This window comes from Poecilia formosa, unplaced genomic scaffold (genome assembly GCF_000485575.1).
Source record: "Poecilia formosa unplaced genomic scaffold, Poecilia_formosa-5.1.2 Scaffold157, whole genome shotgun sequence".
NCBI lineage: Eukaryota > Metazoa > Chordata > Actinopteri > Cyprinodontiformes > Poeciliidae > Poecilia > Poecilia formosa.
In genome coordinates, this window is record NW_006800096.1 from 35,036 (window position 1) to 60,391 (window position 25,356).

At 42.5% G+C, this 25,356-nt stretch overlaps 1 protein-coding gene across 2 annotated transcripts in view; it reads right to left on the reverse strand.

Moving 5' to 3' along the window:
- Positions 1–25,356, reverse strand: part of LOC103146363 (receptor-type tyrosine-protein phosphatase delta-like) — a 187,199-nt gene that overhangs the window by 23,479 nt on the left and 138,364 nt on the right. For both annotated transcript variants that reach the window (XR_001663642.1, XM_007564247.2), the window contains one exon: positions 11,251–11,445. Coding sequence is in view for 1 of the 2 variants with exons in the window: in XM_007564247.2 (XP_007564309.1) it covers positions 11,251–11,362 (112 nt within the window). In the remaining variant the exon portion in view is untranslated. The remainder of the gene's footprint in view (positions 1–11,250; positions 11,446–25,356) is intronic.

Consider the following 25,356-nt stretch of genomic DNA (forward strand, 5'->3'; position numbering starts at 1 on the left):
CGTAAAGATTCCCAATCCGAGTCAAGCCTTTGGTGAGAACTTTTAGGTAAGGAGGTGGGGATGGGAGCCTTTCTGGCTGAGGACTGAGAGACAGGCCTGCGGCTCTTTCATGGAGATGAATGGTTTAGACCATTAACCCCACTGCAGAATCCCAACATGCCTAAGGGGCGCACAAATGTGCTGAGCTGAGATCAGTGAAACACGGTGCCCTCGCAGGACCCCTGGAGTGAGACCAAAGCTCTGGCCCAGGGCCAGGTGTTACCCGTATACGAACTCACATGCGCGGCCACACACATGGACGCGTTAGCTTTAAACCCGAGAAATTTTAATGACATGAATCATAAAAGAATCCGACTCAATGGCGTTTATTTTCCTAACCATGACACTCGCTGGCGGCGACGTTTATTAGCCCCCCTGGGAAGAATGTGGAAAAAGCCTCGGCTTTTTATCGCTGCAGCAAAATCTGTGATTCAAAACATCCTGGTGCTTTTGAAGAGTTTTACTCTCTCAAGGTTTCCCAGGTCTTTTAAAAGAGAAACAGGCCCACAGCACCACAGATCCTTCGCTGTAACCTCAACATTACTTTTGCCACTATATCCGAGGAATACATTTTTGTAATAGAAAGGTCAAAGTATTGGTTATATTTGAGGACTAAGAATTTAAAATAGAGTTAAATGATTTATTTGTTTTTTTTACATATGAGCATTTAATAAGTTTGCAACTGAGCTGATCTGCAATGAAAGTGGAAGAGGAAAATCATTTGGTTACCCTGACCTGCTGCGCATTTGGTGCATCCCTTGTTTCCAAATGCAGTGTTTTTCTATGGTGATGTTTTCAAATTAATATATATATATAAAAACAAAAAACAACACAAAGGCCTGTTCTATTTTCGTCTGCTTCTTTCCACCCACTTTGCTGGAAAGGTAGAGCTTGTGCAGACGAAATGATCTCACGCTCTTCATTGTTCACACTGCCATGAAACATCAACTGCACACTGAATGCTCATGTATTTCAGACCTGACTGGCCAAGTAATCCCATTGCAGCAGCTACAACATCAATCTATTAATTGCACTGTCACTGCGGCAATGTCACAAAGCACCTGCATTTTGCTACGGTTCACTGGCACGGCGTGTGAAGGGTGTTCGGATTTAGTGCGCGTGCCAGCAGCACCGGTGCTGTGCCAAATGTAAGCCCAGCAGATGCAAAACAGCTGGCATTGTGCTCAACTCACCGGCTCTAAAGACATGTGACAAGCTCGGCTTTGTTTGAGAGCCCGTGTGAGGCGGGAGAGGCTTGTGTAAGTATAGTAACCGAGAGCGAGGTGCACTCCTTTGTTGTGGTCCGCCATTGTTTTTATGGCATGTTAAGTGCGCCGAGGACTGATAAGGAAGAACCAGGTTGACTGAAATGCATTGTTTCATATGGAGAGGAAATTCGTTGAATGACAATAGGGTAGGGACACCCAATAAACTACAAGACGTCATATTGTCTTTTGCATGACCTTTTCTGCGACCTTGTTGTTTAAAAATGACCATTTCTCTTTTACGGCAGCATTTTATTTCATTGAGATTGTTCTTTTATTCCCAGCTCTAACAGCCTCTCTCCAGGTTTACACAGCGGTGTAAAAAGACAAAGGACTCGCCCCTTATAGATTTATTCTGTAGTTGCTTTTGTTGTGTCATGCTTCTATGTTTCAAACCAAGAAAATATCATCAAAGTAAGCTAATTTCAGAAACAGATGGACACAATAGATATGAAGTTCCAATTTCAAATAATTGTTTCATTCAGACTTGGAAATGGGACATCCAAGTCTCTCAGTGAGAAAAAAGTGCTAGTCTCCTCCACCGGATGTGAATTACATACCGTATTTGAATCGTGTGAAATTGGTTTGGATAACAAAGTTTCTCTTAATATTTAAAAAGGGTAAAAAAAAAACCAGCTGTTTGATTTACTCCAGCTATTTTTTATTTTTTTTTACCTAATATCAAAATAAATTTGTTTCATGATCTAAAAAAGTGACAGGGCAAAAATCTGGAAAGGTCAAAAAAATTTTTTTAAAGACATTATAAATAGATAGAAGTCTTCATATGTAATTTCATGACTGAAAATGTTTTTATGGCCAATTTTAGATTGATGAGTAATTACATTGTTGCTCTACTACTGTCTGGCCAGTCCATCATTAGTTGGCTTAAACTGCTGCTTAAAACAATAAAATGTCCTTGCTGATTAGTTTGAGTGCATTTAATTAGCAACTCTTGGCTGACTATCTTGGAGCAAAATATATTTGACTGGATTTATATTTTGAGGGTGGGGGAGGGGTGCCCCTCAAACTTCGTGAGGTTAGTTACTTCTTGTGTTTCTTGAACATCTTGTGGATCGTGGCTTTTGAAGAGGGCATTTTTGAGGTCTGTTGACGACTGCCGAAATGGATTCGCAAATTCGATTCAAGCACTTTTACTTCGTCAATATTCCCACGCTACAATGCTACAACACAGATAAATGACTCCACCGTTTTCAAGCCAGTTATTTCTTAAGTGCACTTTGAAAATGAGGGCGAACATTTAATTACCTTCATGTGGGCCTGGAACAACATGCCTCTGTCGTATGTGATTATCTGTTTTTTCTTGAGTGGGAAAGTCAGGGGGTGTGATGAAAATTGCTTGGCTTTTGTGTAATTTTTTTTGTCCCAACGTGAAAGAAAATGACCGCAGTCCACATGTGCGGGCTAATGGCCTTAAATAATACACTTGGGCACAGTTGCCAGAGAAGTCGGCATTCATTGAGTTAATAATGGGGCTAATACAACCTTTAGACGTAATTGCACAGCACGTTGTTGACAAGCAGTTGGTGCAGGAATTTACAGCAGACTAAATGATAATGAGTTCTTTCTCATTTAGTTCAATCTGCAAGCAAGTGGAATCTTGCGAACCCTCGATAACATGTTTTTATCTCAGACTCAGCCTTCGCCCAACTAACCAGGCGGTAATTTAGCCCTGGCGCTATCCACTACACAAGTGGCAAAGGTGTTTTCACCACATGTATTTTTGATGTATGCTCTCCCCTTGCGGATATCGATGCGCGTTCTCAAAGATATACTGTACCAGGACACGTTTTGAAATGAACGAGTGGAGCCAACAATGAGATTTCCACTTGAGCAGTGTCCGGCAGGATGATGAACGAGGGCGGCAGACTTGAGGAATTGCGGTGATTTAAAAGTTGGATCCAACCTCGAGTCCTGTTCCCCTCTCGCTTTTAATGTCATTTAATATGAGAGCACAAACACGTAAAGTTTGGTGTGTTTCCGGTGTAATGTGTGCCAGGCGGTGTGCGTGTGTGTAAGGAGGAGGAGGGGGGGTTGGAAATCGCAGGATGCAACTCTTCAGAGTACATACTGTGTACAGAGTACATGATTGTGTTGTGTGGGTACGAGTGGAAGAGCAAATGGAATAGACTCGATTTAATTCAAATTAGCATGCAGGCAAATTAAGCATAGGGATTTAATTTGAGCTGTTGTAAAAATGTTAATTTTAGCACAGCCCGGGAGCCTATATGCAAATACGAGACTATTTTACAATAATTCATATTAGGCCGGGCATGCATAAAACACACATATTATAACCCGATGTAATCTGGGGAATAGAGTATCATTAGCCTTTGGACATGCTACAAGGTGAATTTGTTTAGCGAGTGTATGTGCAGAGGCAATTACTAGGACTTCGGCAGTTTATACATGTTAGTACTGGAGAAGGTTCATTGCTTTTCACATGACTCTGCTCACACAGAGGGAACAATTTCTCGTGTTGACACAGTAAAAGTGGTCTAAGGATCTATACCTGATATGGAGATTTTGCTTAAAAAAAAAAACAAAAACAAAAAAAAAACTGTTGACAAAATGATCAGAGCCAGCTATCGGTTCACGTATACAATGCAAATGACAACAGTGGAGCAATTTATTTAATTTTAATTTTTTTCTGGCTGTCTGCAGAGATTTACCACAAACCTAGATCTCTTTACTTTTGGGCCATGTGGAAAAAAAAAATCATTCTTGACACAAAAAAGCAAGCAACATAAAAAAAAAAATAAAAAATAAAAAAAAAAAACCACTCACGACTGAATAATCTTTAATATGATCTTTTGGCCATCTACTGGCCAGAAAATGGCATTTCGATTTTTTTTTTTTGTTTTTTTGATGTTTTTGTTCTTTTTCCCCCCCTCAAACAGAGACCACACATTTGTCTAAAAAGAACAAAACATAACATATTCATTATTGCCAACTGCTGTTGCAGTGTCACTTAACAAACAAGCTCTCATTAGGTAACGGATGCCTGTGAAATGTGGTTTAACATTCACATTTGGGGAAAAAATATGAGGAAATCCCAATATTTAATGGCTTGCAGAAACACCTTCAGCATAATTAATTTAAAGCTGTTGCTCTTCGAAAGAGGTTTCTATTCTTTGACGGATTTTTGCTCCCACCTGGATTATTTCAAGGAAGTTTATGAGAATGCATCTTTCTTTAGCACTACTGTCAAAAAAAAAATGTCTAGATTTTCACTGAATTGCTCCTTCAAGGTCATTGCTGATGTCTGTATGTCTTGACTTTTCGTTAACACGCATCTGTGTACGCCACGGCAGTACAAAGCTAAAACCTGTCCTTTTACAGCAAATTATGATAGAATCAAGTGATTTAAAATATCTCTAGACTGCATTGTATCTTCCAATGCAGTTTCAATGCAGAGTATATGACTAATTGGTTTGTCACGTCTACATTTCCCCCTACCCACCAAACAAGAGAGAAGTATGAGTATGCAATTATGAAAGAACGATGCACTAACATACTACAGAGACAGATTTGTCTTAATTCCTCATTGTGGCTTTAACATGCAAATAATTCTGCTGTCACACTTCTCTGTTCTGCCTTTTTCACCCTACGGCGCATCAAGAGAACATCAATAGATGATCTGCTGATTTCATCCCATGTGGCCCACCTTTGATTGCTTGCTCTAAAGCACCGCTTGCTAATGCATTAAGCGGGTGTGGATGTTGGGAGTGCTTGTTCTGCTCTGGTTCGCCCATGAAAGTGAGAGAGAGAGAGAGACAGAGACAGACAGAGACAGAGTTGGGCTAACATCTTCATGTTGAGAGGCTGGGAGAGTCTGTCAATACTCATTTGACGTGTTAAAGGGAATCACGCTGGCTCACTGTGACTCACCATGCCGACCACCAGCAAAGTGAGTGATCAATTAAAACGCTATTAGGCCCACGTTTGACACGTTCCAGCGGAGGATGGCCTCAAATGGACGGTTTGGTGTCTGAGGCAGGATTTACCTAAAAATGCAATTTGACACCTTTATTATTGTTCAATACCTCCACTGTCATCTCGGATGGTTTCTTCTGGCATCGCCTCACAGTGAAAGGTATAAATTATATGCTGCCTCTCAGGCCACCAGAGACAATTATGGCCCTCTTTCATACCATCGCCAAGCCCAATTTGCCACACAAATTAAAAATGCCACAACTGAGGGGTAGCCGAAGGAGAAGAATTGTAAAGGGGGAAGAAAAGGAGAGTAGAGAGCATTAGAGAAATGGCCAAAGAGAAAAGATGATTAGGGAAAGCAAATCAAAAATAACCTTCTAGAAATGTTTGGCTTGAAATGATCAATTCACTGGATTCCCAAATCTGTCACTGATTTTACAAACAAATGTAAAAGTCATAATTAGGTCTTTATTTCATAAAGACGAAAACCACTTTTTGAAAACGATACTTTTCTTTTTCCTCTGGTGTACCAGATAAAATCCTTATGAGATATATTGAAGCTTATGTCTGTGACAGTGGAAAAAAAAGTTCAAGTAGGAATACTTTTGCAAGAAATTGTAGGACTCATCACTAAAAAGTTCACTGAGTAGGTCTTATGCCGTTTTCTTTTAAAATAGAGCAGAAAGATGAGAATTGCTGATAGTCGTGCCATCTGTTGAGCAGGCAGACTCGGCCTCCAGGGTTACTCACACCCAAACGGACCTGGTTCGGACACAGAGCGCCGTTTTCTCTTCAGGCGCACCGTTAAATTTTAGTGAATCGAGGTCCTTCGTACATAAGGAAAAAAAAAAAAGTCTGAACTCGTCTGGGCTGGATATGGTTATGCGGCGGAACAGCTGAGGAAATGAATGCTCCTGTGAGCTGCTCAAAGGGGGCTGGTGCAGAGCATCCAAAACAGCCGAGCAGAAAAAACGAAGGAGAAAAACAAAGAAGCGGATAGGGGGGGGAGACAAAAAAGAAATGAGAAAACTGACAAGAGAGCGATTAGGAAGAAAAACAATGAAGGGAAGCTGAAAAACCTGGGCGTTCAGGCAGCATGGCAACAGAGACTAAAACCCCGGTTTTTTGTATTGCCAGACGTATTCCACACCTCACCTTGATGAATCCCCCCCATTCCCCCCTTGCCCAACTCCCAGACACTCCTTCAGTCACAGACAGACAGCCGCTGCCACGACTCCCCTCATGTGACGTTTGTTTTGGCTTGGAAACGATGGCCCAGCACAGCTGTTTAAAGTAGAGTGTCAGGGTAATGGCAGCTGCAGGCGATCAGACAGCTAGAGGAAGGAAACTAGCCGTGAGTATTCTTTTTTTTTGGGGGGGGTGGGGAGGGAGGGGATGTGGGGGTGTCACCTATTACAGTTGTGCAGCTCTCTGTTACATTTGGGCTCAAATGCAGTGGAAGAATGTCTGAATGGTGACAGCTGTTATTTTAGTTTAAACTATGCTTCGGAACATGAACGTTTCGGATAACTTCCTCTGTAACATACATTATATTGTCAAAGGTTATTGCTTATTTGCCTTCACGCACAGGCATGAGTTACCTCACATTCCTAATCCGCAGAGTTTAATATGATGTCAGACAGCCCTTAGCAGCTGTGGCAGCTTTTACTCTTTTGTGAACCCTTTCCAGAAGCCACGGTGGTGTTGGGCAAGAAGATTTTGCTCACAGCTCACAGTCCAAGTCATCTCAAAGGTGTTTTGTCAGCTTGGAAAGGAGGAAAGTCAAGTTCCTCCACACCAAGCTTGTTCATTCATGTCTTTATGGACCTTGTGTTGTGTTCAGACACAAATCACGACAGAAAGAGGACGTCCTCAAAATGTTGGAATAAAATGTTATTCTCCTGATTAACTGGCAAACCCAGGAAGAGAAGCATGGAGATTATTCATCACTCCAGAAACTAGTCTAGAGTCCAGTGACGACATGTCTTATACCCATGTGTGGCTCAGATGCAGTTGCCCCGCCATAAAATCCCATTCCATAAAGCTCTCGTCTCGGCGATGTTCCTGAGCCAACATGAAGGTCACGAAGGTCTGTACCTACTGAATCTGCAGAAAGTTGGTGATTATCCAAGCTCAGGATCCTGCAGCCCCATGCTACGGCTCTACAAACCTACCACTTTCTAGCCAAGTTGCTGTCATTCACATTTCCTCCAAAGGTGTTGTTAGGAAATCCCATGACTGGAGGTATTTTACAATTGATACCACATTGGAATTCATTGAGCTCCTAACAACAACCTTTTGCATGCCTACATCTGCTATTTTATACACCTGTGTCCAAGACAGTGGTTGGAACACCTTGATACAATGATCTGGATAGGTTAGAGAATACTCGTGACAATATAAGTGTATAATGCCCTGTTTGCAAAGTTCCCATAAACGAAACCATGTCTATAAATCCGGAGAGCAGTACATAAAAAGAAGAATACGCTGTAACACTGCTTTTCCTCTCCTGCTGAGAGACATGTGTGGCGGTAGGAAAGGGAAGAAGAAAAATAAAGACCATTTGAAGAGATTGCAGGGAACATTTCTCAAGCACAAAGTTTAAAATTTCGCCCATCAATTTCACTTTGCGTGGCTCCGTTGTATATGACCTTGGGTGAATGATCCCTTCAGTCAGTCGGAGACATTCGGCTGAACCGAGGGGGGATTTCAGTCGGTGCGAAAGGGAGCAATAAAATTTTTATTCATCTCACTATGGAGCTAATGATTCATGGATCTTCCTGTTAAAAGAAAGAGAAGGAGGATGAGGGGGCGGTGGGGAGGGAATCTTTGGTGTAGGACCAAAGCTCAATGAGGTTTGAAAACTGTTGTCACACGTCACTGAGCAGATGTCTGATGTCGAGTAACTCAATTCAGAAGATTTCTCATTGTGATATTCTTGGCACAGGCCGAACAAAAAAATAAATGGGGGTATTAGAAAATAAGGACAGAAACATATTTTGAGCTTCAGTGAGATGAGCAGCTTGGTCAGTGGGAAAGATTGATGTTTTTTTGTTGTTATCGTTGTTGCTTTAAGGATATTTAATGAGAACTACAAGCCATATAGTGCAAGCTAGACCAACGATGAAATTTATATATATATATATATATTATATATATATATATATATAATCATTTTCAAAACTTTCCAATAATACATTTTACAATCCTGTAAAATGAAACACTTTTTGAAATGTCTGTACTTAAAATATCAATATCATAATAGGGATGTGCTAGTTATAGAAATGGGTTGAAAACCATTTCAGCTGTTGAAACGGTTGAAAATACATCTGGTGTGAAAGAACTACGTCGTAAACCGTTTCAGCTGTTTTGTCTTACCCTCCTGGTTTAAAGCCCTTTCAAGGCGCTGCCACAGAAAGTTCTCTACAGACCAGAGTTTTATGTGTTTTATGTGCACAGAGTAATAATGTCTGTCTACTCGTGTTAGAAAACAGGGACAATCAAGGGTGCGGAAACAAAAAGAGGGCCACCCATCACTTTTTAAATGATGGGTTTTTAACTCATCACTTAACTATCTTGCCCACTCCTAGTTAGGGCTGCAGCTACTCAATGTTTTATCGAATAATGCATCAATTGAGTACCTGAATTTTCACCAAATGTCCCAAAGCGTTCATTTCTCCTTGAACATCAGGTATTCAGAGCTTGAGATATGAAAGTCTACCCAGTTGGGCTTTCTTTATAAGAACTCATCTCTCTCTCTTGAATATGGAGCTTAACTCAAGATGGTTACAGGATATTTCATTTGATCACTTGATGTTTATAAGTTTCTGTGTATAATCCAGTTGGTCCTTGATTAGTCAGGAAAATGCATCAACCTCTTGCTCCAGATACACGATGCTAATTCAGTACAGGGTACCAACTGCTTCTGTTTTATTTGTTGTGATCCCAGACCTTTGACATTTGTGATCTTTTTCAAAAACGCAGCTCCCTGTCTCTCCTCCTGCACATGTAATGTAAACAGAAGGACGTTGCACAACTGCAATTACTGTTCCTATAAAACATGAGTGTGTAAAACGGTTGCAGTAACTGCAGAGGACATAAATGAAGCATTGGGGAGATTTTTGCCTCAGGCATTTTTTTTTTATTTTTCAAATCGAGTCATTCAAGTAACAATTTCACTGTTGCTTGCATGGACTTGAATACCAAAAAGGTATAATATTCTGCTCAATAAGTACCTTTAACTTGAAAACTGCCACAAGTCATGTGTTTATTCTATACAGTCGCTTTGTTTACATATACATGAAAATATCTTATTGTACCAAATACTAAGGAACTGTGGTATTTTTTCCTCCCATATCTTTCATGATACCAATTTTTTGGTCAATTATTTAACTAACTCCCCTGTCAGATTTACTTTTTCTCTTGGAGTGTAACTCTGTCTCTGAAAAGTCTTGCTTGTTTAAAAAGCTTTTGAGTCCAAAAGATGAAAGAAACAGGTTGCATACTCTTTTCTATACGACTCTGAATTTTAGTGTACTTGTGGTTTTTTGTTGTTTGTTTTTTTTATCTGCATTTCCCATTTCACTTCCTTACCAATTAAATTGTCTGCACAAAACCAGGAGGAAAAAGAAAATGGTGTGAATTTCTTCATGAATACATAAGTCAGTTGCTGACTCTTACGCCCGATTCTGCCGATAAGAATCGACCTGATCCCGGCTAAGGAATTGTCTAAATCTGCTTACTGGGAATGTATAGCACCACCAGCGTTAAAAACCATTTTAAACCTTGAAAAAACATTTTTAATTAAATTAATTTGCCATATCTGAATTTGTTTAAATGTGTCGTTTCATTACATGCAGCAGTTTTGTCGATGTTTATTCATAGAGGAATAGTAGAAATGTTTTCAATTATCTAAAAGCAACAACAAATGAGGGTGTATGTGTCCCTGTTGACTGTTTCTTTGGTGCAGATTTTTTTCCTCCTTCTTTTTTCTTTGCAAATTCAAGGATGTTTAAAGACTTCAACAAAGTGACTCATTTGTGATTTCCCTGTATCTGACGGTTACAGTCACCCATTCCCTGCAGCAGAAAAAAACATTCCTACAGCATGGTGCTGCCACCACCATGTTTTACTGTAGGGATAGGGTTAGGCAGGTAACTAAGAGTGCCTTTTCTACCAAATATGGTACTTTGAGCTTCATTCAATCAGAGAATTTTGTTTCTCCAGGTTAATCTCGTTTCTAAATCATTCAAACGTACTGTGACGTGTCTTGTAGCGAGGAGTGGCTTCTCTCTGGGTACTCTACCTCACAGGCACCAAGTTTGTTAGAGCAGTGAGAGTTCTGGTGGTTCCACATTTCAGAATAACGGGCACCGCAGCACTTCTTGGGATGTCCAGTGCTGCTGAAGGTTTTCTTTCTATCCCCCGCGCTCGACAGTCTGGTCTCTGAGTTCCAGAGATAACTGATCTGGCTTCATTGTTTTGGTTCTGCTCTGTTGCTCACTGGCAACTGTGAAACCTTATGTAGAACCAGTCTGTTCCAGTACAAATGATGGCCAATTAGCCGTATTTACAAAATGTAGACTGCAGTCAAGTTGTAGGAGGACTTCAATGAGGATCAGTGGACTCAAATGTGCCTGAGCTGAAAAAGTGTGTATACTTTTATTTTCCTCATTGTTGGACACATGACCATGGTGTGAAAGGGCATGAGTGCTTTCAATGCAAATCGCCAAACCTTACATGAATTTAATATTTCTTTGGAAGTAGTAAGAAGATCCAAAAGTTTCTTCCCTGTAATACCGCTTCAGAGTGTCTGTTTTAAGTTTTACGAACAAGTTGTACGTGTTTTGTGTCATTTTTCTGTGTTTGAGGACATTTGAAAACAGAACATCCACAACTTTCTCCGACTCAGCGGGATGACTCCTTTGGGCCCAACCTCCCCCGACCCCCTACCAATCCCCATCCCACGAGTCAAAACGTATGGTCCACTTACTTTGAGCGTCGGCGAGGTGGAGGAGCAGACCCTGGATCAGCAGCAGCAGCGGCGGCAGCAGCAGCAGCGTGGGTCTGGCTCTGTGCATGGTGGGACAGCTTGGCACCAGCATGCTTTGGCAGCCTCAGTGGCACTGGCTCACAGAGCCCTGTGAGTCAGTCTGGTCTGATTTTTCAGATGCAGGGTATTCACAGCCTGCGCAAGGCGAGGGAAGGGGAGGACGGAGGACGAAGACGGAGAAGGGAGGGAAGAGAAGAGGGAGAGAGAAAAAGAGAGAGAGAGAATGAATGAAACAAAGCTGTTTGGCTCCACGGGTTTTATCTATCCCTGCACATTTCTGACATACCCCCACACAGCCTCGGCTGGAGCTGACAGAGGATAGGAACAGCCTGATGTGCTCACAGGGTATATTCTGACAGTTCTCTAAATGGAATAGTCACTTCACACGGATGCATATGTGCATGAGAGAGCGAGATAGCGAGAGCAAGCGAAGGGAAAAATCCCACAGATAAAAGGGCGAGTCGACTTGATTTTTGTCTTCACGGCTTAGGTCACGAGCGCCAATCAAACAAGCTGCATAATTAAAGAGCATTTAGATCACAGAGGGAACTCGGCTGCTAATAAATAACAGCCCGAGAAATCATCTCCAATCTAAATATTTAGCAGAAATTACAGAAACGACACATTAATGCTTTTTTAATTATATCAAGTTACTCTGCAGCAAATCGTAGCTTCTTTCACATCATATTTCCCCTTAAATAACACGCTTTATTAGCTCTAATTCCCACACACACACACACACACAACCGTACGCAGACATTTTCCCTTTCATCCGCAGCAGCACAAACACCAAATAAAATCTTTAAGACAGAGTGGCCGGGCCGTTTTCCTTTCATGTTGCAGCCTGTTATCGACGGGGCGCTGCGCGGCAGGGAAAATCAATGCGATACAGTGAACTGGTATTAGCTGCTGCCTGCCTCCTATCCCTTGTCATCCATTTGCTTAAGCCTGAGCTTGATCCTCAGTGATGGATGCTTTGCGGTAGGCTTCAGCTCATAACACGGCTCCCGGCTAATCTGAGCGTCACACTGTAGTCGCGGGGGTGGCTGAGAGGGGGTTAGTAACTGCGGAGCCCGCCTGCGTTGTTGTTCTTATAAGAAGGTGTCGTTTCAGCTGTTACTGCCAGGAGGCCTTCGTCAGATCTCCTGAAAAGTTTTGCGATGGCATTGAGTTGGCCGGCCGCGTATCGGCAGATCTGACCACCGTAGAAGAGGAAGATATAAACAGCCTGAGCCAAATCCCCAACGCGCGATGATGACAAAGTGCCTAATTTCCCTGTTACCAATCATCCTCTCTCCCACTTCAGGCTTTCCCCTCCTTCACTCCTGTGGGCTGTAAATGGCGGAATGACTGGGAGATAGCGCACCTGTCACAGTCGATTTGTGTTTGTGTTTGGAGGAGCAGGAGGTGGGGGCGCTGGGTGGAGGACAGATAGGGCTACCTGCGTGAGAACTGGAAGGTGAACAGTGAGAATCTGTGTGTGTGCGCGTATGCGTGTGGTGAGGGGCCAACAATGAAGGGAATCTATAAAATGTAATCTCTGCTTTCACTCACGCTGCGAACAGCACACAATCGCTAATATTTACGCATACCTATGGCGCCTTCCAAAAAGTTTTCACATCCCTTGAGGGTTTTCAAGGTTTTCCACATTAAGAACACAAACTTTGCCAATTTCACACAAGATAAATATCGCATCGTTGTGCGGTCATTTATCTTATTTTGATTGGATTTGGCCCTTCTAAGAGCTGAAAGGGCTTTGAGCTAAACCACAACTGTCAAACCGGTGTTTTGAAACGGTGAGTTGAAACACACTTGTATCAAATAATTACGTAATCGGTAGGACCCTGCAGAACTTAACTGGCTGCTGAGGAGGCAGTTTAACCATTTGATTCAGGTGTTGGACAAGAGACGCATCTAAATGTCGCACGACACCTTGAGTTGGATCTAAATCATTCTGTTGCAGCTACGATATGTCAGATCAATGCCCTGCTTGAATATTAAACTCCACCACAGTCTTAAGTCACTTGCAGTTTCTTAGCATGTCTTCTTCCAGGAGTGTCTTTTCCTGCAGCGGCATGTGGCACAGGCGCCAAACTCCAGTCCTCGTGTTCTCTGCGATGTCCTGCAACTGGTAGGCCGACTCCAAGACGTTGTGGAACTTGGCTGCATGAGAAGATGTGTTGGACTTGGGTCACATCCAAAAGTTGCAGGACACCGGCACTAAAGGACTGGACCTTGATACCCCTGGCATAGAGGAAGAGCGGGTGGCCCGTGTATAGCAGGAAGGAATCCTGTCCTTTTGACTTTTTTTTTTTTACTGCAGGTCTTCCTTCCTTTTCTGTCTGATTATCATCAACAGCTTTCCCATTGCTGATGAGATGCAACCCCACAGCAGTTTGGATGGAGTGTTCAATGAGTTCAGGGCCCTACTAAATTGCAGATACGTCAAACTGTCTGTGTGTTTTTTTCCCCCAAGTAAAACCTATAAAACAATAAAACTTTGTGTTACAATGTGACAAAAAAAAAGAGCTGTGGATACACACGCAAATAATTTTATGTAAACAAACTTCTGAGAGACACTGAGATGACTTTCCACAGCTGTGTGAACTGGATTCAAATCAACAGTAATGAAACCCCCTCCTGAGCAGTCAGAGCGGACAACGCTGCAGTCCGATCCATCTACGCTGCAGCTGTCCCTCTCCTTGGGTTATCGTCTCACTGCCCTGCTCCTCCAAAGCTAAGTGATTGCCTTTGATTTAATTGATGAAGTGTGAATCTACAGAACAACATGACATTGGGTTAGAATTTGCAGCACTCGGCACACACTCCCGATGCCACACACACACACACGCAAACTCGCTGATGGAGGCTAACTCAACCATCTGCGTGTTGTGTAACAAGCAGGGAGACAAACTAAAAGGCTGTGCCATGTGAGAAAATATGAGGAGAATCTCAACCCACAGACGCCATCACACAAAAATCAGAGCTGCGAGGACTGGTGCTGGTTTGCCGTTAATGCTTTCGGGCACTTTCCTTTATAATGTGCTAAGGTGTGATAAGACACCAGCCAGAAAGCCAGCAGCTTGTCAAATGAATGTCGCCTAAATACGGAATCATGCTTGTGGCGTAATTTTCACCTTTTTAAATAAAGACACATGGGTGAGCATGTCCAAGTGAGACTTTTCCCTCCAGTTATTCCACGTTGAACATTCCTCCGCCGAGGTATCTTCAATCAAGAACCGGGACTGTCGCTAACTAGTTCAATGACAGCTATGAAACGGCTCATTCTGAATTACTCACACCGTTTCAATCGGTAGGTACAAAGGTCTTCTTAGACTACGGGATGTGTACAGCCTTCAGGAAGGCCTGTGACATGTGCCCAGGAAACCTCCAAACAGAGGAGAATACTGATCAGGTACCTGAACTACCTTAGCTGGATGATTTTTGAAGCAAAGGAGAATGAAGGTCAACACACACAGATCTCCAAGTGCATGCTGTATCTAGTGAACGCCAACACTTCCAGTGAATGAGGAGAGCAGCTCAAGCTCGAGCAATAAGTTCTGCTTTTTCAAACTTCAGCATATTTGTGTTCAGGCTTGCCTGCGTCATGAGCGCATCAGACCGCCTCTGGAACTCCATTTCTGACGTTACAGGCGATTTTACAACCAAATATACGTTGGTGGCGCCCACAGCAAAACCCAACAGTTATATTATGAAAAGTCCTGGTTTATTTATTTATTCATACGTTAAGCAAAGTAAAAATGAAAATAAAGTATTAAAATATGGTAGCAGACCTAACTTTACTGAGAATGGACAGTGGCAGTTGATCATGCAATCGTGACATTAGTTTTCTGATGCACAGTCTTTCTAGTTCTTTCCAGTTGGTCATATAAAATCCAAATAAGATATGCTTAAGATTTAGTGAGTAACATTAAAGATAAGGATATGGAGTAGTAGGATTTTAATTAGTCGTTGGTTTCCATGAGCGACCTTATGAAAGGACCATGACGGCATCCTCCTTTCATTGTCGGAGTCGGTGCTTTGACTCAGGAAGCAGAAAGAATCGACTCTGGTTCGGAATTAGAAACGTTTTTTTTTTTCATGGTACAAGTCCTACTGAGGTTGCTTCAGTTTTTTCCACACACTTAACTATTGGATGCAATACGTTCACATTCATATACTTGGTGACTCTGACGCTTTCCATTGAAGATCTATTACATTAGAAAAAAGGAAAATAAATAAAATAAACAATCTCGTCTTTCTTCCGGAGCCCCTGGTGGTATTGTTGTGTTCCCATTCACTAGTGCCACATTCAAAGGATTTCGGTGCTGATAGCAATCATGCATTATTAAACAAAGCCTGACAACATGCACCATGTTAATTAGAAAAAGAGGAGGTGGGGTGGGGGGAGAAAAAGAAAGAAGCTGTTGAACTGTCTCTACTCTCTCCTTCCCGGTGATTCTTATCAGAAACGTGAAAAAGAATGAGGGTGGCGTGTTTATATTCCACATGAAGGCTGGCCGCCGCTCTAATTTCAGCGTGCCGGTTTGGTATTTTTTTTAGACGAGCAATATTACAGAGAGAGCAAGAAAAAAGAACAAAAGAATCAGTTATATTTATCTCATATTGCAGCCATACAGCAATAAACTTATTATGGGGATAAATGCGGGGTGAATAGTTATGAGGGTCTCGAAGCCGGGAGTTTATAACGTCAGCTTCGCAGCTAATGTGCATTTCTATGTTTGCTCACATGCAGTAGTAGTAGAGAGGACCTGAAACAAAGCCAAGCAATCGAAACGCTCCAGCAGTGATGTCACGCGTTACATTTTCAGCGGTACAACTTTATACTGCTCCTTTGTCCGAGCTGAGAAACTCTACGCAGTGTAGCTAAAGGCGATTCATAAATGAGGTGGAGTGTTTTTTTTTGTTTTTTTTTTCTGTTTTAGACTCGTACGCGCAGACCAAATCGATCTTAAAGGAAACAGAGTTGCGTATGTTGTCCTAACGCACAACCTCAACAGCAGCAAAAACGCCACCGAATCTATTAAGGCCAAATCCTCTGTAATTAGCCCAAGCAGAACCAAGGAGAAAAAAAAAAGGAACAAATAAAAGGAAACAGAAAGCGAGCGGCACTGCACTGCGTTATAATCAGTATCACGCCCAGCCAGGCACAGCAAAATCACTTTTCTGAGGCTGGACTTTTTTTTTTTTTTCATTTCCTACAGACTTCAGAAGTTAAAGAATGCAATAATTACATTCCACACTCTGATTTCCCTTTTTTCTTAAAACGTCATATGCAGGACTTGGGGGGATGAAAAGGGTCTTTTTAAGCTGACTTACTCATGGAGACACATTAATATACTAAGACAAGTACTATGACCGACTCATGTAAACTGAATCCTAAAGAGAATGTGGGTGAGATTTAGATTTCTGTATTAAATATGTAATATTTCATTTATGCCTGGATTTTTGGTGCGATGGAGAGGTTATGAAAACTGCACTCTAAAAATCTCCTCAGCTCAACCTCAAATTAGATAAATGACTTTTTTCAAAATAAGAGCTTTTTGTTAAACATTTTCCATCATATCGTTTCCACGGTTTTCACATCCTTCCCGAAGAGAAGCCAGAGAAAATTCCGGAGTGACCGGGGTTTTCGCTCACTGTACGGAGCACAGAGTAACGCAGTATCGCCCCTCCCTTACTTATTGCTGCACACAGAGAGTTGTTAGAAACTGTCTGTGTCGTACACATTTATCCAAACTGGCTTTGCTTAAACTGCCATCTTGCTACGGATAAGACACTGAAACCTAATAGTTTCACAGAACCCCATTTAAGAAAACTGAAAGCAGAGCAAACCTGAAAGCAGATCTACGGTCACTTACAACCTTTAAATACCCTTTATATTCATTTTTGTTACATTAGTGTTTTTTGTCTGATGACAGAGCCATTTTAAAACTGTATCTGGTCTTTTTTTTTTCCCAAAGCACCGTGTCAACTTTTATTTCCTTTCCTTTATGAGCTTCATTCTTTTGCTCCCTGCTGTTCCGTTGTAGATTTTTCCTGTATTTTCATTTCTTCCTCTGCTCGCGTTGATGTGATTTAAGACGGAGTGACAAGGCCGTTTCTCACACATCGCTCTTGATCAGCCGGCATGTGTAATAACATCCCTAAAGCTAGGCTAAGCTATGCCCTCCAGTGTATCCTCCACATGAAAGACCCTGACAAACGCGCATCAGAGGAGTTTATTTGGTGTGCTGACTTATTTACTCAACTCCCACACCAACCTCTTGCCCCCCATTGCCTCCCCCTGACCTCCCTGAAGCAGGCCTCTCGGGGTCTTTCGGGGGGGGCGCCGCCACGAGACTTTCTGTTTGAGAAAGAAAAGGATTTAAGCCTCAGACGAAAAAATAAATAAACGCTCGCAACGCTGCTCCTGTTTTTCTAGTGTGGTTATATGTTGCTTTGCTGTGAACGGATCCATCGACGTGAAGCACGCAGCAGGAAGCTAATTGGGTCTGGTGGCATTTGTCTGCCTAATAATTGCTTTAAAGGCACCTGCTGCGACAATAGGATGGGAGCTATCACGGTCCCATCTCGCTCATGTGTCATGTGGTAAATTGCTATCAGATTTCCAAATGGTTTCCATTTTTCTATCAGAAAATCCTTTGAAATGTGTAATGTTGTGGCAGAAATACAATTAAGTTCTGTTGTTACAGCGTGCGAAAGCTGTAATTGATCCAATGGTAATGTTGAGACCTCCTTGGGGGATCATTTTTCTTCTACAAACAGTTGAACTCGTCTGTTTTAGGGTGAAACTGTAACACTGCTTTGATAGCATTTCACCCAAAATCTCAACCTAAAATCCAAACGGGATCAAAACTATACAGAACCTTGAGTATATACATATAACTTCACTAACATTGGGGTAAATGTTTCTGAGCAAGCTGGGGAGAAATAACACGCTTTTAGTAGCAAAGTTAAAGTTTCAACCATCTAGCTCTGTCACGGAGGTGAAGTTAAAAAGTAACTCCATCCAGCTTGTGCAGTGCACCTTTACGACCGTCGGCGAAGCAGAAGCACATCATGATGCTGCCACCACCATGCTCGACAGCTTGCGTGACATTGCTGGGTTTCAAAGCCTTACAGTATTGCCTTCAGCTGGCTGTAGCGTCAGTACAACATGTAGCATAATGGGGGCGAACTCTAAAAATGATTTAAAATTTAAAAATGTAGGTTTTATCTTTTAATATACAAGAAAAAAAGAAAGAAAAGGACAAAAATATATAAATACATAGAAAAGGAAAGAGAGAAAAAGGAAGAAAGCAAATAAAATGAGGAAGAAGGAAAGTAAGAGGGAAAGATTTGTTTTGAGCACAGCTGTATGTATGTATACATTTGTATAATTTTGACTCTACGTGGTTTAAAGAAAATTCACAATTCAAATCCTGTGCATGTGGAGATAAATCGTCAGCCGTCCCAAAGAGAACATGAACGTCATCCTGATGCGAGCTTCTGAAGACTCCGACTGAAGACCGGCGTCTACGTATATCATGACGAAATCTCTGCAGAGTTAATATTTTAGATGAAAAGCTCGAGTCAAGGACGGCGTGTTCATGATTTGAAAACGGCTGCCTTGTTGGAGTGGTAGGTTCAGCCCACCTACGCAGACCTTGACTTTAGTCTGACTACAAAAAATCTTTGTCTCCAACATCCTCTCCTTGGATTTCCTCTCTGACTGATCCATCTTGCCATCTCTTTTCTCCTTTTCCCTCGTCGTTCTACCTCAGCTGCTTCCTCCGCCAGCCAGCTGCCAGATTCAGATGGATCGTGCCCACGGTGCAAGACCCTGACCCTGTGATATGGTGACTGATAATCCCCCCCGCACCACTCCCTTTAAGCGCATCCCAACAATATCAAAAGCACAACGCAAGGTGAATGGAGCTAACTGGGCAATCAGTGGGGACACGAGGGAACTTAGAGCCGCCCTATTTTATCTCTGTCTTCATGTTTGGATCACCTCCTCTGACCTTGTTGACACTGGTAAACACGCTTCCCATCGGCTGCTAATGGATGCCTCTAATGCCTTTCCAATGGGCAGCAGATAAAAACCGCCACAGAGCTCACTCAGACGCTGTGAACTATTCATTTATATTTTTGGGACGCCTTTCTCTTCTGCTTCGTTTGTTTTGTCACGGCGTGGGAGGCTTCTATAGGACGAGCGCGTGCCACTTGGGTTGTGCTTGACCTTGTGAATCAGCGATTGGCGTGAGGAACGAACGTGTTATCATGCAAACAGGCTGAATCTCGAGGAGTCCATTGTGTCGGGGAGCAGCGAGTGTGTCGGGATAGGAGGGAAGAAATGAGAAAAAAGGGGGGAAACCAGCAGCTGCAGCCAACCTAGAATGGCTGGGATTAAATTTACGCCGCATGAACAGGGAAGGGCTAAATCATGTTACATATTATGAAGCTGAGAGGGTGGGTGGCGGTTGGGGGGTGGGGGGTGAGAGAGAAAGGGAAAGAGGGTGGAGATGAGGGCTGGAAATAAAATGGATAAGAAGTGCAACGAGCCAGAGGTGGTGAGCAAAGAGGGAGGAGGAGGAGGAACTGTGGACAGATGAGGGGAGGAGGATGCATTGTTGTGTGGCAGCCACTGCCAGCATTTTCACATTTCGCTTGTACCTGCAACCTGCAACGGAGGGGAATGCAGGAGGAATAAAGGGGGAAAAGATGCCGCTTCTTGTCAACGTATTGAATTTTTGTTCATACTTTGTCACGTGATGCTGCGTGAAATAGAAAGTCTAACAATGTGAACCCAGCATCCCAAAGATAAAACACAGTGGTGGCTGGGAAGCTAGAGGTTCGCCCATCGACAGCAACAGTGGCGTTAAAAATACCTTGTGAATCAATTGGATGGTTTAACTCAAAAACCTAGTCAAAGTCCAGATCTTGTGACTTGGTTTTGTTCCATCACATTAAATCCAGGTCTGAGAATCAAGGGGAATTTTCTTAACCTTCCAAGTACACACAATTTTGTGCTCGTCTAGCAGATAAAGCTCCAATAAAATACAATTAAACTTGTCAATGTGGCAAAATATGAAAGCTTTCGAGGGTTGTGAATAACTTAGCGAGGAATAACGACAACGAATGAGCAAAACTTTAACATTAAACCAAATTCCTTCCATCTTTAAAATCTCACGCCGAGGATCAGGGTCACGTACGAAGAAACACACGCCGCTTTAAAATAAAAATGCACGACTCCTACACAGACGCGCTAAGAAACATGGACTCGGGCATTCATTTGCACGGATAGACGCATACAGCCGGAGCAAAAGCACGCATAGCCTTTTACGCCACATGCTGCTGGCACTTTGACATCTACCCCCAGCACACCAACGGTCTGTGGGAGGATGAATAATCTCACTTCCGAGAGGCAGAGGAACATTAGAAAGAGGAAGGAGGAGGGCGAGAGGGAGGTTGTTCCTAGCCGGAGCTCGCATCGCTTTATGGAAAGTACAGAGGGCCCCCGAACAGACAAAACAACATTCCTCTCTGCCACTTGCCGACATGGCACAGCACATGGCAACAGAGCTCTGCTGAGAATAACTGAAAAAATGCAGCACGGGGATTTGCACCCTCCCCCACCCCCAAAACATATGACACAAGTCAGCAAGAATATGCCTCCTTATCTCGGTTGAAACAATTGGACACTGAGGTGCATTGTTTGTTACTGACATTTAGAGCCTTTTGTACACACGCCAAAGCATTTGGTATGGAAATCGTCTACTTAGGCTTACATGAAGGACGTAAACGGGCGCCCGGGGCTTACATGCAACACTCATAGGGCATTAAATTAATTCAAATGCTGCTTATCTCCAATTATCTGAATGCAGATTTTACTCAACTTTCCCAGACCTAAATGTTACGCCTTGTTTTGTTTTTCTTTTTCTTTGAAAGCCCCACCGTGGTTAACAGCGATGCCTCACAGAAAGAAGGAAGGTAGCTGGTTGAATCTTGACTGTGTGGCCTTTCCTTTGTGCAGCTGTCCTGTTTTTTCCCCGAGTTTTCATGAGGCTTCTCTGGCTGTTAATGCAAATGTTAGGTTAAACTGTGATTCTGAATTGGCCTTGGGCAGGCATGGATAGTTAACGCGCTTCATGTGTGTCGTGTACTTTGGCTCCCCCCCTCCCGTGTTCACTGTTGGGATGGACTCCAGCTTCCCCTGTGACCATGCATATGACTTGGTAGGTATACAAGATCAAGTTCCTTCCTATATGTAGAACGACAATGAAATGTAATGTTTGTGTAGATGTGTAGTTCATTTGTTTCAGTAATTTCATTTAAAAAGTAAAACTACTGATATGTAGGTTAATTTCCTTCAAAGTGATATATTTCAAGTGTTAATTTGTGCTGATAATATGGGTACCGTTTCCTTAAATCGACTTTCTTTAGACATTTCGACACACAAAACCAATTAAAAAGGGATCCTTCTTATGAAGCAGCATACTGTATGCAAAAGTATTCATGGAAAGCTTATTGGAAGGAAAAAATGTGGCATAAAAGAACAATGTTTAGAGGAATGTGACGCAGCCATCAATAAAATTGTTTGGGACAAACAACAAAGCAAAGAGTCCAGCGGGAGCATTATTACGTCATACATGCCTATCTCCTGAACAGTATGTCAGTGTATTGTATGGCACATTTGTTAGGTATGCATGAATTACTGCATCAATGTAACATGCAATGACTGCCATCAGCCTGTGGTGCTACTGCACTGTTAAGGAAGCCCAGGTTGCCTTAACAGGGCATTCAGCCCATTTGGATTGTTGGGTTCTAACTCAGGTTTATTTTTCACTCAACTTACTATTAACACATTTAGGTACAGCAGTCCTCCTCGTGGAGGGTATCTGAGGGGCAAATCAGCAATCCTCATGATTGTGTTGTCCATAGCAGAACATTTATGTCTTAAAAATACGTTACTGAACTGGTGTTTTATAACACTAATTTTCTAAAGATTTCCCCCCCCCCTCTAAATCCATTATGTGTAAGCCACAACAATCTAAATAAATTAACAGAAATAAATGCATTGAATACAACGACAATATGAAACAAGGTTTACTTTTTGAAACGAATCACTGAAATAAATTAACTTTTTAATGATATTCTTATTTACTATGTCACCCGTATTGATTGTGTATTTTAAAGACGCTGAGTCAACATCCAAAAACAAACCGAGGGCTTGCCAAAGCTTTTTGTATGAAAATTTATCAGTGTCACCGGCGGAGGACAATGCGAGGAAATAATATGATCACAGATATGTTTTTGCTGAATCCACAGAGATGAAATTGTGTTGTTTCTGCCCTTCCATCTATTTCCTGATAAGGCTCTCAGAGGACCCGGACTGAGAGATGTTTTAATATTTAAAGGATCCTTACTGGAGTTTGCAGAGTACTTTGATGTTGGTGCTGGGATTATTAGATTTGAAAAGCTAAACTTCCATTAGGCCTTGGACGTCCTTGAAAGGTGTTGCAGCTCAAAAAACCTATTGTTCTCAGAAAAATAGGCGGGGGAAGGGGGGAGGATTGTTTGCGAAACTCTGTGGAGGGTAAAGCAATGGTTCACCCGCAAGGCAAACACAACAATTCTCCCCTTTGTCGTTCCACCAAGACTAATGCTTGCCGCCGCAACATTAGCAACCAAACAAGCGCGGTCCTCTGACAGTGAATGGTATATTGTAACTCCATGAACAAGACGTTTTATTACGCTGGTTGAAAAATGAATAAATAATCCAGCTCTGGAGCTGAAGATGGAAATTCAAATCAAATGCCACCTTCCGACAAATGTCAGAATACAGAAATCAGGACTGCTGTGTCCACGCCCGGCATCAAGCAGCATGCTCGGTTTGACATTTAGGAGTGATTTTTCTGTCTCTGTGTCGGTTTTTCTATGTAAAACAAGCGTGGTAATTGCGGGAAAAAAAAAAAAAAAAGACGTACATGAACTCGCACACGCCACAAATAGAGAACTCCCCCCCCCACCCTTCGTCTGACTCCCTCTCAGAAGCCTCCGTATAATCTCGCCCCACCTCGCGCAATCCGCCCCCGAACACTCACAAACATGATTAAGACACTGTCAAGCCTGACATTGCCATCTCCCGTGCTGTCAGCGGGCCTCACCGGGAGCCGCTGACTGACTGCCTGGATGTGCCTTATCATTAACAGGGCTGCCTGTGCCACCACAAGGGGCTTTGATGACAGAAGCTACGGCCCAAGTGCCTGCCCCTCCCACGTTAGTGTCATCTAAATGAGATAGGGGCCCAGGAGCTGAGGGATTAGGTACTGAATAATTACCTATTTAAAGACTCTAATTGAGCATTTCATTAAGAGACTGGCACAGAGATTTTTTTATTTTATTTTTTTTTGCCAGGGAAAAAGAGGAGAGAGACATACTTGTCAGTGCATGCTTGTGGGTCGGGGATGACACAAGGATGCTGGGATCTACATGCTTGTGTCTGCGTTTTGGATCCACAACAGACCGTCACCTTGGATTCAAGGGTTACCTTGTTAGCAGCAAGGTCCTTCGCTTGTTTTCTGTTTACACTGCATTTAGCCCCGGCACACGTTTGTGCAAGTAAATCCAGCAGACGTTTAGAAACTGATAGTCATGAGTAAACAAGGGGAACTTTCCCATGTTTACTCACGGCTATGAGTAGAGATGAGGTGTTCAACCTTCAGTGGTTTCAATTAAAAACAGGTGTAGGAGAGGGGGTTCCAAATGCATTGTGGGGATTTTTATTTGGCTTGAAAGTTTACTTAATTGTGCAACATACAAAATGAAGGACAAAACAAATCAAATAAATGGTAACTGCCTGAAGTTTTTTTTTGTTTTTTTGTTGTTTTTTCCCCAGAATGCAAAGCAACTTCATGGTAAAAAGTTTCAAAATGCTTTAAATAGCATAATGTTCCACTGAAAAATATTCAGGCCCATTTCTCTAAGCTGCTCTTCAAAACCAGAAAACTTGTGGACATGCCATTCAGTTAAGACTGACGTGTTGATCTTCATTAATTAACATACTGAACTTTTACAAACTACTTCTCAGTCCAATGCTTCCAAGAACAATTGTAAACAGCATCATAGAGGAGCACTGGTGGGATGACATGCTGAAGGTAGAGGGTCTTAAAGAGACCAACGATAGGCTTTGTTTTATAATTCTTCTAAGTTATTTAATATGTATAGCATTTTACAGTGAATTAAGGTAGCATAGTTTCTTGATTGTGCTATAAAAGGGCACCAAGTGCCTGGAAAATACATAATACCCCCCTTTAAGACCATAAAGCAACCTGGCAGAGACCAACAGTAGTGCATTTTTTAATCGGTTGCAACACATTCTTTTGCAGTTCCTCAGCATTACTGGGTCCTTATTTGGTTGGACCCAGTAAATCTACAACTATAAATATATTGCGAATTGCTGGAGTCCAAAACTCTGCACTGGTACCAGGCAGAACTGGGCTGCTGAGCGGGTTCCCCTGATCCTGTGTTATCAGAAACAGTTTCAGCCAACGCAACCAACCGAGGAAAGTTCTCGACCCAAATATTTTGCTGATGACGAATTTGACCCGACTCTTCCATGACCTGTCATGCCATGGTTCCTGCTTGTCCCCCTCAACACACACAGTTGCTATATCAGGGGGTCAGCGGGGACGCTGGCGAGTTGCGAACAGTTGCCTCTCGCATGATTGACTTGTTCGCTAAACGACTCGCATCTGAAGTGGCAATGAAAGCTCGGGGCTGTTGGAGCCTTGGGGGGGCAGACACCAGCTGCTCGACTGCAACAGATAAACTGCCTCCCCCCCTCCAATCCACCACCTTTGGGATTCGTATGTGTTGAAGTCTGGCCAAAGACGCTCAGGGCTGCAATGACATTACACTGCTTGTGCTTCTGCAGCATCAAAACTGTTTGCTGATGAGTTGAACACAATGCGTTTGTACACCGTCCAGGAAACATAAATACAATGTTTTATTTTACATGCGAGCAAATAGTGGAGGAGT